General features: G+C 51.4%; 1 protein-coding gene across 3 annotated transcripts in view; it reads left to right on the forward strand.

The window, feature by feature from the left end:
- The first annotated feature begins 11,851 nt into the window (after positions 1 to 11,851).
- Positions 11,852 to 15,191, forward strand: part of POPDC2 (popeye domain cAMP effector 2) — a 52,055-nt gene continuing 48,715 nt past the window's right edge. The window contains exon 1 of one of the 3 annotated variants that reach the window (XM_086935849.1): positions 11,852 to 13,629. In XM_086935849.1, the coding sequence (XP_086791975.1) occupies positions 13,142 to 13,629 (488 nt within the window). In that variant the 5' untranslated portion in view covers positions 11,852 to 13,141. The remainder of the gene's footprint in view (positions 13,630 to 15,191) is intronic. The other 2 variants (XM_086935848.1, XM_086935847.1) reach the window with 2 other exon arrangements.

Here is a 15,191-nt window from a genome sequence, read left to right on the forward strand (position 1 = left end):
GGAGTCAGGTAGGCTCTATGTAGCAACATCAGTTGGATGAACTTGTATTTGGGGTTCCTAGCTACTTTTTTGGGGAACTGAAGTATGCGCTCCCACTCTTTGTCTCTCAGTGGCCTTCCAATATCTGCTTCCCATGCCGCCCGAAGTGGTGACAGTGTAAGTGCCCTCCCCGTTTTGATGCTAGCTGTGAGCCACCTGGTCAGATGGCCGCCTGTGCCCATGAGGTAGAGCATTGTGACGAGAGGGTTCGCAACAGCCACCCGCCCGTCAGGTGACCATTTGCGTGTGACATAATGGCGGAGTCCGGCGTGCATAAGGAATGAGCCGCTGGGGACGCCCTGTGTGGTTCTGAAGTCTTCGAAAGATAATAGGTGCCCCTCCGCAAACAGGTCACCCACATGTGTCACACCTGCATCATGCCAGGGCTCCAGCAAGGTCGTCGTGAGTGTACCCGAGCCCAGTGGTATACCCAAGAGTGGGACCGTGGGGGCATAAGGTGTCTCGGGGGATGTGTACTTTAATGCCTTCTGCCAGTATGTTATCGCCAGCCTGAGAAGCGGCGGGGCGTTTCTTGGTAGATCCGAGCCAGGTAGGAGCAAGATGTGCACTCTCCCCTTAGCATGGTCGTCCTTTGAAACATTAATCTCATGAAGATTGCGGCCCGCCACCCAGTAAGCCAGCCATTGTAGCTGACACGCATAATTGTAAGCTCTGAAGTCCGGTAAGCCCATGCCACAGGAGTCGGAGGGGAGCTGTAATTTGGCCAGTCCTATGCGCCTGCGGCCATGTCCCCACACAAGTTCGGTGAGTAGGGAGTCGAGGGTCTTAAATGTTGCTGCTGGGATCTGGAATGGCAAATTGGTGAAGTAGTAGATGAGACGAGGGAGCATCACCATCTTGGATATTGCCACCCTGCCGGGTATCGAGAGCGGCAATGTTAGCCAGAACTGAATTTGTGACTTCAGCATTCTGATGGCCCTCCCCAGGTTGCCGTCTATCATCATGTCCGCCTCTCTGTATATCTGCATCCCAAGGTATCGGAAGGTGGTTTCCGCCATCTGGAATTCATGAGGGGCAAATGGTAGGGGGGCAGACCCGCCTGTGGCGTGCAAAGGTGAACCCATAGGACTTAGATTTGCTAATGGTGAGGCCAGAGATCGCTCTAAAGTCCTCAAAAACCTGGGAAACAGGGCTCAAGTCGCCCCTCAGGTCAGGAAGATATAATATAATATCATCCGCGTACGCGGATACAATGTGCTCCGTACCATGCCGTTGTATGCCATAGCGGGGGGCCATCGACCTGAGCCTACAGAGCAATGGTTCGAGGGCAAGGACAAAGAGGAGAGGGGATAGCGGGCAGCCCTGCCTGGTGCCTCTTGCTATAGCTATGGGACCTGAGATTTGATTGGAGGTACGCACCCTAGCCGTGGGGATGGTGTATAGCAATCTGACCCAAGCGAGAAATTCGGGCGGTATCCCGAATTTTAACAGGGTGGCGAACATATAGTCCCATCTTAAGGAATCAAACGCTTATTTTAAATCCAGAGATATGCAGCCTTCGGAGCCTGTGTCCACATGGTCTCCGAGCATGAGCTGGGCTAAGCGCCTAAGGTTCATGGCTGTATTACGGCCCGTTACAAAACCACATTGATCCGGGTGGACCAGCTGTGGCACATATTGCACGAGCCTCGTCGCCAGCACCTTGCTCAATATTTTGGAGTCAGTATTGAGAAGGGACAGGGGTCTGTAATCGGCCAGCTGCAGACCATCTTTGGCCGGTTTCAAGAGGGACGTGATCAGTGCTTGCATGGATGATTGCGGTAGAGAGGTTGTACGTAGGGCTTCCAGATAAACAGTGTGTAACCGTGGGGCCAGGAGGTCTATGTATGTTGCGTAGAATTCAGCTGGTAGGCCATCTGTTCCGGGGGCCTTACCCTTCGGGAGGGCTCGTATTGCCTGCCTAATTTCTGCTACTGAAATAGAACGCTTCAGGTCTTTGTTCTGGTTGTCAGTGAGTTGTGGGAAATCCAGACCCCTCATGAAGGCCGCGAATGCGGGCTCTGATAAGGGCTGTGGGGGGCCGTACAGCGTGGTGTAATAGTCCTTAAACGCCGTATTAATCCCTATTTGGGTGGTAGCGGAGCAGCCTGTCTGGTCTAAGACCCTCAAAATGGGGTGGCTGATCGGGGAGTCCCGTAGGAGGCGGGCTAGTAGGGGACCGGCTCGGTCTGCCTGTGTATGCTGCCTATTTGTGTATTCCCTGTAGTCTAGAAGCCGCAGGTCTTCCAGTAGTTCTGCATGCCTAATGTGAGCCTCTTGCAGTGGTGTAAAGGGTGCATTGGTGCCCGCTGCTTCATTCTCTAGGGACGCTAGTGAGCCCTCCACCTCCTTCAGTTGGCTGATCACCTCCCGTTTCCTGCCCACCCTAGTGGTCATAGCAGTCCCCCTAAGACAGACTTTGAAAGTGTCCCATTCTATCTGCTGGGAGCTGGCCGTGTTCGCGTTCGTGGAGAAGTAGGTGTCTATAGTGTCGGACAGGGAGGACCGGAAGACCGAATCCTCAAGGAGATCAGGAGACAGTCGCCAAGTCGGGATGGGAGCCAGCCTCCTACCCCACTGCCATGTAATCTCCACGGGGTTGTGGTCTGATAGGGTTTTTCCCATATGTTGGGTCTGGACAATCAATGCTGTAAGGGAGCGGGAGCAGAAAACATGGTCAATTCTGGTGTGAAGCTGGTGGGGAGGGGAGAAAAAAGTGTATTCCCTTTCCTGAGGGTGTATGCTGCGCCACACATCTGCCAAATCCCAGCCCTCAGCCCAACTCGTAAGCGCGTTTGCCTGTTTCCTGCTCTCTGCAGCCTGTAAGGGGGGGTGTGACCTATCTAGCATAACATCAAGCACAGCATTGAAATCACCCCCAATGATCCAGTGGTGATCAGCCCAATCAGCAAGTACCCTGTTGACAGTTAACAAAAATTCCGACTTGTTTGCGTTCGGTGAGTACACACATCCAATGACAACCGCCTCCCCATCCAACAGTCCCCGTACAAATACATAACGACCCTCCTGATCAATCCTTTGCTCCAGCATCTGGAAGGGAAGAGAGCCACGGAGCCAAATCGCCGCCCCCCTTGAGAATGCAGAATAGGAGGTAGCAAAGAGCTGTCCTCTCCATTTCTTGCGCAATTTCACCGCTTCAGCAGCGTTCAAATGTGTCTCTTGCAAGCAAGCAATCTGTGTCCCTCTGCGGTTAAGTTGTGCAAGGATTCTATGTCATTTGTGCACTGATCCCATGCCACGCACGTTCCAGGTGCAAAATTGGTAATTGTTAAGAGGCCCCATTACCATCTGTGTGGTGCAGCAATTTGAAACAACTGGGTGACCATATATGTCCTGCTGTGCTAGAAAGTGAGAGTGTCTCGCAAACATGTAACCCCTGAACAATAAGGTCCCCGAGCCAACGTGCCCAGGAGCCAAACCATGGCGCCCAACGTGGGCACAGGTCAGTTAAGTTCGTGTGCATACCGGGGGTGGTAGGCCTCCGTCGACTGTCACTGAACGGCCCTCGTGGACATGATAGCCCCTATACAACCCACCATATGTGAAGGAGGGGATCAGTTATACGTTACCACCCGGAGAGGATCAATCGTGTCGTGATTCAGAACTCCGCCGCCATCTGGGCTGTGATCTTCGGGAAGAGCTGCAGGCTGTCAACTGAACCAGATACCTCAGTGTGGGTGTCGGTGGTAACGGTGAGTCTGTCTCCGGTTGCTCCCGCGTCGTGGGCGGCCAGTGCCTCCTCTGTTAGTCGTTGCTGCGGAGATGATGACGAGTGGCCCGCCGTCTGACGTCCAGGGGGATGCGTCGTCGCCGATGCTCCGTGGGATGAATGGTGGTCGGGGCTGTGAGTGTTGTTCTGTTGGCCTGGCGAGCCCCTGTGGGTGTCGCTGCTGTGATCTGCGAATGGGTCCTGTGAGGCCGGCGGGGTCAGAGTGACCTCCATCCATTCCTCTGCTTCCTCAGGCGAGTCGAAAAAGTGGGACCTGTTGTTATGTAGTATTTTGAGCTGAGCAGGGAACAGAAGTGCATATTTCATGTTCCTGTCCCTCAATTTGCGTTTCACTCCCATGAAGGTGGACCTGGCCCGCTGCACAGTGGGTGTGAAATCAGGGTAGACCGATATATTCTTATCCTCGAAGCGTATTGGCGCTTCCTCCCTGGCCGCTCGTAGGACGGTGTCTCGGTCTCTGAAGTGGAGGAGACGAGCGATCAGGGGGCGAGGAGGTGCCCCTGGTTGTGGGGGTCGCGATGGCATCCTGTGGGCCCGTTCCACACTGTAGAGGGCGGTGAGGTCTCTCTGGCCCACCAGCTTCCGTAGCCAATCCTCCACAAACTGGGTGGGGTCCCTCCCCTCGCTTCTCTCCGGAATGCCCAGGATGCGGACGTTGTTGCGGCGGGCACGTCCTTCAGCATCGTCCACTCTATCCCATAGTTGCTTGAGCTGCTTCTCTACGCTTTCCAATTTTGTGGAGTGTTCCGTCTGCTGTGGGATGAGGTCACCTAGCGCTATTTTTTGCTCCGCCACCCGTTCCGCCAACTTGTTATGGTCAGCCTTCAGTAGGGACAGGCCAGTCGCCATGCTGTCTATGCGCGATTCTAGCGCTTCGCGCGTCACGCGTATTTCATTCAGGATCAGATCTAGCTTGGCGTCCTGCGATCCCTTACCGGTCGGTGGGATGATGTCCATGTTGGAGGAGGCCAGCGGGTCGTCAGAGCCCGTGGACTGTACGTCCGTCGGAGCGCCCTGGTCCTGAGGCTTGCCCCTGTGTTTGCCCATGGATCTCGTTAGCAGGGTGGCGCTGTAGTGGATGCAGCAGACCGCCGCAGTCCCTCTGAGTGTCCGGCAGTGGCTATGGAAGGTCCGCTACGTGTTGGGGAGAGGGGGATGTAGCGAAGACCCCAGGGCTGGCAGGGACAGTGTAGGCTATCCAGGCGAGGTGCCAACGTAGGGTGGGTCGATTCTCCACTGGTGTCTCTATGGGCAGGTGTGACCCCGGTCCTGTAGAGGCGGATGGGGGGGAGAGATGGTGGGGTCCAGGTCACTGCAGAGTAAGCTTGTTGCACCAGCCGGGAGCGCGGCAAAGGTCGGGACTGTAGCGCCGTGGTAGGGTGCCAAGGCGCGTGGCGCACTTCCTCACCTCAGGTCCGTGTACCTGGGGTCCGCGTGTCCTCTATGCGCGACACCCCGTGCTGAGTCTTCGTTCTAGGTCCTGCGGCTGGCGGTTCGGGGGTAGGCGAGGTGAGACTGCCAGGGCCCGAGGGTCTCGTCCAAGCCCTGGTGTGGAAACAAGATGGCGCCAGGATACTGGCGAGGTCGGGCCGATCCGCGATGCGTTGTGGTCAGCCTGTGCAGGGTGAAACTGGGCTCACAGTGGCGGCAGCGGGTTGTGTGTGCCGCCCGCTCTCCAGTCCTCGTCTATGCGGTGGAATGCCGGAGTCCCGCTAGCTTCGCGGGTGGGCGGGGGGCCGGTCCGGGAGCGCTCCCGCGTCCTCGCAGCAGGGCAGTCGGCCAGGGGCAAAGCGACCGAGCGGGGGGTAGCGGAGCCTCAGTCAGGGTGGGGCACCGCACCGCACGCTGGAGTCTCGGCTGGGAGTGCAGGATAAGTCTATTCCGGGGTCCCGACTGGACCGCGAAGGCAGCAGGGGGTAGGTCGGGCAGGCCAATCACTTTAGGCCGAGGCTTCACTCCGACTCACAGGCCGCAACAGGCTCCGTCGCTGGAACTCGCCGATGGTGCGGGCCGAGAGGCGCTACACCGCACCGCCTCACGCCGCTCGCTCCCGGAGACAACCTGTGCAGGAATCAGGTGGGTTTCAGTGCAGGATATTCCGCTAGTATTTAGGGCTTAGGACGGAGCTGGAGAACTACACGTCCACCATCGACGGCTCCAGGCCACGCCCGCCTTCCAGATCTATTAGCATTAAAACAAAACTTGGCTTTAGTATTACAAAGTTGAATACCAGCTCTTTTACTTAATATTGAGTTAAACTCGTAAGGCACCTTTTGCAAATTTATTTTAAATTAAGGATCATAAGATGTTAGGAAAAGTCTCTCAAATTTAGCAATTTGTTTGTCAATTATTTAATTTTAGAATTGAATAATTTGTTTTCATGAGCCATAGGAGAGATGGATGTCCCTCTAACATAAGCCTTAAAAGCATCCCATTGAGCTATCAAGTTATCATGGATGTAGAGCCTTCTTGGTTAAAATTAAAATAATCTTGAAGTGCTGATAACATTTTTTATTTATTACATTCATTAAGAACAGTATGTGAATTCATACGCCAACTGGATTGAGTTTGAGAATTTGGATTAAGTTGTAGAACCATAGAAATAAGAGCATGATCAGAAATATCAATAATATAGATATGTGGTGTAGTAACTATGTGAATTAATTGACGAGAAACTAATAAATAATCTAATCTTGAGTAAGTGTTATGAGGGTTAGAAAAAAAGTAAACATTTTCTCAGTAGGATGATGCAACCGCCAAATATCAACCAACTTAGTTGTGTTAAAACATTACTTTAGCATAAAAAAAGCTCTTGGAGGTTGATATTTAGTTTGTGATAATCTGTCTAATAAAGGGTCACATATAGGGTTAAAATCGCCTCCAACAATGAGTGGGATATTGCCTAACTTGAGCACTTCTGTAGTAAGAAGAGACTAAAAATTGGGGTAATCAGTAGTCGGGGCATAAACATTAATTAAAAACAAAACTGTATCTTGAATTTTAAGTTTCACTATAATATAATGACCTTCTGCATCCAAGGATTTGTTCAAAATCTGAAAATGTTAACTATTTGCAAGGAGGATAGAGGCACAATTTTTCTTATGTGCAGCTGGAGAAGAAATAATGGTACCAACAAATTTTTTTGCATATAAGCTAAGACAATATCATTAATATGTGTCTCTTGTAAGAAACAAATATCCACTTTATATCCTCGTAAATAATTAGGGCTTCCAGTTTTCTACTATTAATTTTTTAACAGATAAATGCAGACAGAAAACAATGTATTTCCAGTCTGTATTTATTTTTAAAAGCGGAAAAATTTGGAACAGTACGTTTCATGTGGGTGACTCTCTATGCTTCCTCGTGATTTCCATTTCCAGATCAACAGTGAGCAGATAGCATGGAAAGCTAAAAAACAGGGTGAGTTTTCCCTTAATACAGATATATGTAACATATATTTGTATTATAATGCCTGTATTTTCCTATGGGTGCAATGTTTTGTTACATTTAGCTGTTTCAGTTGCTAAAACACGACAGGCAGAAAAGTATGAGTACATGTTTATCAGCTAGAGAAATGCGGAAATATGCTCCATTTATCCTCAAAACACAAAATAAATATGGATAAATATCAATAAGATAGGCAAAAAATAAATATGGATAAATACAGACGGAAATGTAAAAAAAAATACCATAAAATTGGGAGCCCTATAAATAATCAAAAATGTTAGTATGTTTTACAGGATGTCTTAAACCTTTAACATTTAGGGATACAATTTTAACATTATTGAAATTAGCCATGAATGAAGAAAAAAACTGAAAGAAGAAGAAAGATGAAAAAACATTTAAAGCATAAAAGAATAAAAGAATAACAAGTAGCTCAATAACAATGAACAATAACGAAAAGGGAGAAATAACGATATGTAAAAACACAGAAAAAGGACAACATTTAAACATTAATAACAGTGCTGAAACGCACACATGCTTAACAAGCATGACTCGACCATTGGTGCCCTGTAAAAAATGGAACAAATTGGTTAGCCGGAAAGAGCATGAGATGAATATTCGGGTAACAGTTTCCATGTATCCATGGAGGTTGTGGCTGCTGATCCGAAAATAGACAAAGGTCTTCAGGGCGCTGAAAAGATTTTGAGAAACCGTCATCGTGGTGGGGGATCAGGACTGCCCACCATGCATGTGGCGGTCCCACACACCCAATTAGGATGCAACCGCCACCATGGCGGTTGCATTTTGCAATTTAACATTGCGGCGGGTGCTGCTGACTGCAGCACCTGCCGCGATATTAAAAATGCATGTTGTGCACTTCACTGCACTACGTGGCAGGCACCATACAGTGCCTGCCACTTGGTGCAGTGAAAGGTAGAGTGGGACCATGGGTACCCCCCCAGAGCACAAGCACCACCCCCAAACAAAAGGGGGGCCCGCAATGGGCCCCCTAAACCAATCCCTGCCAGCCTTTCAATGGTGGTTTACCCGGCAGACGGTGCCTGCTAGGCACGCCAACATTTTAGGGACGCAGACCGCTCCGCCAAGCAATTGGGGTTCCATGGCGTCCACCACGGTCGCAGTATGGATCCCCTGCCATAGTAATGTGGCGGGGGAGAATTGCGTTCCGATGGGGGAAGGCCCGCCACCACATGGCTGGCAAAGGCGGGCCTTCCGCCATCATAATGACCCCCTTAGTGAAGATGACGTAAAACTTTAAAAATCATGTGTCGCTGTTTATTTTGGTGTGGATTACGATGAGAGGGAATCCTGTGAGCGTTATCAATTTCAAAATTTTCAGGAAACTTTGGACGTAGGAGACCAGGTAACAAATTCTCCAAGTACAACCTACAATCGTTACCTTTTACGTCCTGAGGTAAGTTAAACATACTCAGGTTATACTGTCTGTTTGGATTTTCCAATTCAAGAAGAAGATTAGACATAGCAGGTATTTTTGCCACAAGTGGTGAGAAACTATCAATTTTAACTTTTTTGTCCTGTATTTTAATTGTATTGTCAGATATTTTTGTTGATACTAGCCATGTTTTTTGTATATTTTTAATTTCAGACGCAATAGTATCTGTGCTAGGATTAATTGCTTAAATCTAAAGTAGTTAAACCAGAGGTTCACTAGACTCCACCATTTTTGATTTAACCGGAGGTGGAGAAATATTGTGTTTCCTTTTATGTTGAACATGTGTATTTTTGTTTTCATACTTCCTTACATTTAAAAATTCTGAAGCAAATGTAATATAAATTGCAGAATATATTTATTTAAAAGGAAAAACCTTTCAGAATAAAGAGGTGCAGCAGCCAGAACTGCCTGTGGGAGTGACTAGGCCTCAGCCTCGCCCTTTCTTGAATGTTGCTCCGCCCCTCTGCCTGGAAGACTCTGCAGTACCTGCACTGGAAGACCGATGAAGAGCCAGGAGAGGAGAAGAACTGTCACTGTTGCGCAGAATCACCAGACAAACACCTCTCTGGCAAGGAAACAGCCTCAGCATGCTGCTGCAAGTATTCTCCAGGTAAATTCTGGCATTTTAATAGGCAAAATCGTCAATGAAGGGCAGACGCGGGGAGGAGCTCACAAGGGGGTGATCTTAACTTGCACGCTCGCGCATCTCTCTGTTTTCTTTGGTTCTGTTGTGTAGTTTTTAGTGGTATCAGGATATAAAAAGCTTCCTGAAGCCACTCCAATAGTTTTTAAACAGAATGTATTGTGTCCAGATCTGTACTTGATGTTGGTTAGTGTTTTTAAGTGTTCCAAATTGAGTGATGTCGTGAGCAGCCAGTTGGGCACTAGGACCCACGGGGTCAGGGACAAAGGGGAAAGGACACCGTACACCACATCCGGTCAGGGGGGCAGGACACAGAATTCAGGGAGCGGGGACAAGAGGAGGACGCAATACAAGCTGTGCTTTCTTTTTATGTTAGAAAGAAAGCAAGTGGTGGTCTGACCATGTGACCGGAGTTAAAGTTTGAAAGGTAACTAGTTCTGTATTTGCAAAAAAGACATCTAGGATGTGTCCAACGATGTGTGCGGGTTTGTGGACAATCTGATGCAGGTTCATAGTGCCGATATCGGCAACACCCCGCTTACCAATAATCAGTTGTGCTGTGCAAACTAAACAGTCCACACAAGTTTTTTTTTTTTGTTGAAAACCTTTATTTATCAAGTGCACATTACACAGCGTCTGCCTACAACCCTTTTGGGCCGGCCGCTATGACAAGCAGTCAAAAAGCATAACACATTATACAGCGGAGAAGGCCGCTTCGTGTGTCAATATGGTGTAGTGCATAAAGCAACAATCAGAGGATATCGAAGGTTCAATTTTGTGATTTTGTCGAAGTTAAACAAACAGAAGAACAAACACATGGTAGATCAATAGCAAGGTTCACAGGAGGGGAGGAAAAACGGGAAACAGTATACAAGAATGGAAGCAAGTCTACTATGGGAGTCCACACAAGTTTTGTTGGGAAAACAGTATGCTGCAGGTTTATTACATACAAAGAGCATGCCAACTTGGTGGGTTAACTTACGGGCGATCCAAGGGCAGGCAGCAGTGACTAACCTAAGCTGCCCTGCCCGCCTGATGAGCTGAACTGCACCGTCGCCAACCCAATCGGTGCTACCATTTATGTGGGGGCTATCCCCCTTACATACCATGGACCCTTAGTCCATCACTTTTACTTATGCCGTTTTAGGGGCGGAGCGTATCCAGGCAAGCCCCCAGTTGCTCAGGGTTACAACTGCCCGAAAGACAAGTGGGGCGCCGTCATTTTCAACCAGGATCCTGCCGTAAAGACTCCTGGTATTTTGGCAGAATACACCCCTCTGTGCTCCTGAAAGGGTACCCCTCGTTCCTATCAACCTCCGGATCACCCTGTAACTCCTCCTGCAACACAAATGTATACATTTATACATTCAATTAGTTAGCCAGCCCTCCTGCCGGCACGTAGGGTAAGTGGATGGGAGGGTGACAGCGTGTCCTTCGGGTGACAAAGAGGGTGGCCAGTGGGTGGGGACAGGTATAAGCACCTGTCCCCAGCCCACTGCGCACCGGAAATGACGCCGCAGAGGCGCCGGATGAAGTAGGGACTCCCAGAGGAGGTTGTCCATGCGGCAAGGGTGCGAGGAGGTGCCTCATGTGGCACTAAGGGGGCCGCCCTCTTACAGGGCCCACTGCGTGCGCGGTGGGCAGCCGCAGTGCGTCTAGGCCAGCGACGATTGTTTTCGGATGGGGCATATTGGATTTGGTACACAAAATGTTGAGGTCGCTCAGAACGCATAGGTTGGAGTGTTGTGTTATCAGGTTTGAAACTGTTTCTAGAAGTGTGTCTGGGAATATTGCATTGGTGGGTGGAGAGTGCGTAGCGCAAAGGAGCAGGAAGTTACAGGAAGAAGATGGTGCAGGGCCGCACCTACTGCCAGCGCTGCGCCATGCAGAAGAACCAGAGGTGAAGGGGTGCAGACTGAGAGGAGAGGGGCTGAGCTCTGCTCACCAGAGGGGCTGAGGCCCGGACATCCGGCCAGGAGGGTGTGTAACAGTCACTGAGACCCCTGGAAAGTTGTCATTACTTTACACACTGCTGCCGCGCTGCGCCATGCGTACTGACCCCGGTGGGAGATCCAGAGGTAAAGGGGTGCAGACTGAGGGGAGAGGGGCTAATCTCTGCTCACCAGAGGGGCTAAGGCCCGGAAATCCTACCAGGAGGGTGTGTACCTTTTCTGACACCCCTGGGAAGTTGTATTAACTTTACACACTGCCGCCTGCGCCGCGCCGTGCGCACTGACCCTGGTGGGAGTTCCGGGGGTGAAGGAGTGCAGGACTAAGGGGAGAGGGCCCGGTCTCCGCTCCCCCGGGGCCCCAGGCCCCGACCTCTCACCCCCTCTCCCCACTCGTTATCTGCCTCCTCCGGAGCTATGTGAAGTGGCCGGGTGGCCGCTCCCCTCCCCGCCCGCAGCCTGCGCCCTCCTTGGGTTTCACTTCCAAACATGGAGCGGCCGCGGCCTCGCTCTCCCGGCTGCCAGGAGCTCTGCATTCCTCTCGGGACACAGGACTCCTCTGTCACCTCTATCTCCCCGGAGCTCCGCTTACAGCGCCTCGGGGCAGGAGAGCGCCTCGGTGCCAGTCTCAGAGGAGGCACAGGGCAGGAGAGCGCCTCGGTGCCAGTCTCAGAGGAGGCACAGGGCAGCGTAGCGCCTCAGTGCCAGGCTCAGAGGAGGCACAGGGCAGAAGAGCGCCTCGGTGCCCGTGTCAGACGAGGGGCCTGCTCGAGGTGTGGACAGGGAGAAGAGCGCCTCGGTGCCAGCCTCGGACAGAAGAGCGCCTGCTGCACCCCTGTAAAGGTTCCTGGTCCTGGCCGTGCGAGGGGTCCCCAGGAGCCCTTGACTGACAGCTCACCTGACCCCCTCCTCTTGTTTGGAGGTTTGGAAGTTCTCAGAAGGTCGGTTTCAATCAGTGAACGAAAGAGGAGACTCGCGCACCAGAGCTTTCCAAACTGAATGACTTCAAGGCGCTTCCTCTTGACTTCAAGTGAGGTTCTGGCCGTGTGGTGAGGGTGCCTATGCTCTTGGGCAGGGGGGTCTCACCCTCAGAAGACTCAGAGCAGACGAGAAGCCAGAACTGTACATCAGTGTTCGACAGTGTCACTCAGCGTCATCATTCGACAACATCCGCCTCCAAGGTCCAGGAGAAGTCACTGCAGAGCATCATCAGTGGTCAACGGATGTCATCACCTGATGTCTCGCTCAGTATCATCACTCGATTTTTAGGAACAGCAGGAGCGTGAGGGCTGAGACCATCGCTCAGCATCGCTCAGCATCCCTCAGCATCAGCATCACTCAGCATCAGCATCACTCAGAACCAGCATCCCTCAGCATCTCTCAGCACCAGCATCCCTCAGCATCACTCAGAACCAGCATCCCTCAGCATCTCTCAGCACCAGCATCCCTCAGCATCACTCAGCATCAGCATCCCTCAGGACCAGCATCCCTCAGGACCAGCATCCGTCAGCATCTCTCAGCATCCGTCAGGAACAGCATCCGTCAGCATCCCTCAGGACCAGCATCTCTCAGCATCAGCATCCCTCAGGATCCCTCAGCATCAGCCTTCATCCTCATCTCCCATCCTCGGCCTTGAGACCCGCCACCAGTTGAGCAGCCAACGCACCGGGTTCTCCACCTCCAGCCTCAATCCTTCAATTCCAGACATTTTCTCTCAACTTTAATAGAGTTCCAAAGTGCGAGCCAAGCGCATCCCTCCCTCGTGTGTCTGTGCTCCCGTGCTGGTGGGGGGAGGGGCTTTATTTTGATTCAAGGCACCCCCTTGGAGAGAGGGGAGGACCATGAGTGCCAACAGCACCCTGCTGGAGCAGCTTCTGGGGCCGCCCCCCTGCCAGGCCTGGCGGACGGACATGGAGAGGGCCGTCTACCACCTGGCCGGCATCGTGCTGCTGCTGGGCTTCATGGGGGGCAGCGGCGTCTTCGGGGGGCTCTTCGTCTTCAGCCTCCTGGCCGCGGGGTTCTCCTGCTGGGCGCTGTGGGGCTGGCTCTACGCCTGCGGCCTGGACGTGCTGTGCTGGGGGCTGCTGCTGGCGGGGGCATGCCTGCTGCAGCTGGCACACCTGCTCTACCGCCTGCGGAGGGACACCCTCTGCGAGGAGCTGGGCGCCCTCTACCGCACCCTCTACCAGCCCCTGCAGGTGCCCCTGCCCGTCTACAAGGAGATCCTGCACAGCAGTGGGCAGCACGTGCTGACCCTGGCCAGAGACCAGAGCTACGCCCTGGAGGGCAAGACCCCCATCAGCCGCCTGTCGCTGCTGCTCTCCGGGAGGTAGGTGCGGCCGCCACCGAGGGGGGATAGGGGGTGTCACTCCACGGAGGGGGGCTGGGAGTGTCACTCCACCCAGAGGGGCCAATGTTGAGCATGGCAGTTTCGGTGCTACAGCCTTTCCTGAAACCAGATTGGAAGAAGTCACGTAGGTTGTATTTGCCTCTGTGTCTGTTGAGTTGTTGTAAGACACATTTCTCCATGGTGTTTGCTAGGAGTGGGAGGTTAGAGATGGAACTGAGGTTTTTGGGATCATTAGGGTCATCCTTGTAATTTTTAAGAATGGGAGTGATTTTCCCAAGTTGAAGGGAGTCAGGGAGGCACCGGGCGAGGGAGGAGTTCATATTTTTTGTCCAACATGGGGCAATGATGTGGTTTAGGTTAGGTACTAGCTTAGTCGGGAGTGGGTCTCTGGTATGAGTGGTCATCTTTAATTTTGCAACGATATTAAAGACTTCAAGCTCAGACGTGGGCTTGAAATTAGTCCAAGTGGTGTCGTTTTTTTTTAGGTCTCGCCTAGCAACACAGCACATGCGCGCTACAGGCCTTGGCGAGATCTATTGTTGCCGCTTTCTGTGCCGAAGGGAACAGGAGATGGCACGCGCGGACAGGAGTTGTGCACGAGTACGGACAGGAGATGTGCACTCCGTACGCATGCACATCTCCTGTCAGCGCGCGCATCCCGTGCTTTCACTTTGCCTCCCCCCGTCGGCTCCACGGGTCCAGCTTCTTTTCCTTCTGGGAGTGCAGGGAGAGTTCCCAATGCTTGACCTCATGCGTGAATCCATCAGTAGTACACTTGGAGTACTAATCCTCGAGGACAACAAGCCTACGGTTGCCACCTTTTATAATCCGTTGTAAGCATAAGAGTCCGTTTCCCCAGGCTCCCCTTCTCCCCCGTTGTATAGTCACTCAGGCACCTGTATTTGACAGGGATGATGAACCCGATAATTATTCCCCTTAATTTACTAATGTGAAATGTGTCACTTCTAGAGTTCATCCCTTCCGAGTTCTAGTTGGTCATTCTTGCTCGTTTTTAAGACGAGGGCTGTTCATTTGTTTTTACCTTTCCTTAAAAAATAAATTGCATGAAATTATGTACAAAATGCACTGTAGCAGGACATTAGCGCCATTTTCTTTTTCTTGAAATCCCAGAGGTGCAACTTTCATGCCAATAAATATTATACAAAACAAAGCAACACGTATTTAATACCCACATAATCCATGATAATTACCCCTTGTTTGTCTCAGAATTAATTCACTCATCCCGTGTTAGAAAACTTTACATAGCCTTTTATACAGGCTGATCTATTGCGCTAAAATGTGCTGCGTTAAACCTGACCCCATTACGTGTCATATTTAATGTTTTGCAGATGTGCGGCCTGCATTAACTGCAGCGTTATCCTTTATGACGCAGAATAAAAATGAAACAACTCATAAACACCCCCCGAGGCCATGGACTTTGATGATGTCAGTGAGTTGACACCAGTCTAAGACGCCATCCATCACACTGTCCAGTGAGATGTCTCCTGCACCAGGGCCCGGAAATAAGCATAATGATTATT

Source organism: Lissotriton vulgaris, chromosome 8, assembly GCF_964263255.1.
Source record: "Lissotriton vulgaris chromosome 8, aLisVul1.2, whole genome shotgun sequence".
Lineage (NCBI taxonomy): Eukaryota > Metazoa > Chordata > Amphibia > Caudata > Salamandridae > Lissotriton > Lissotriton vulgaris.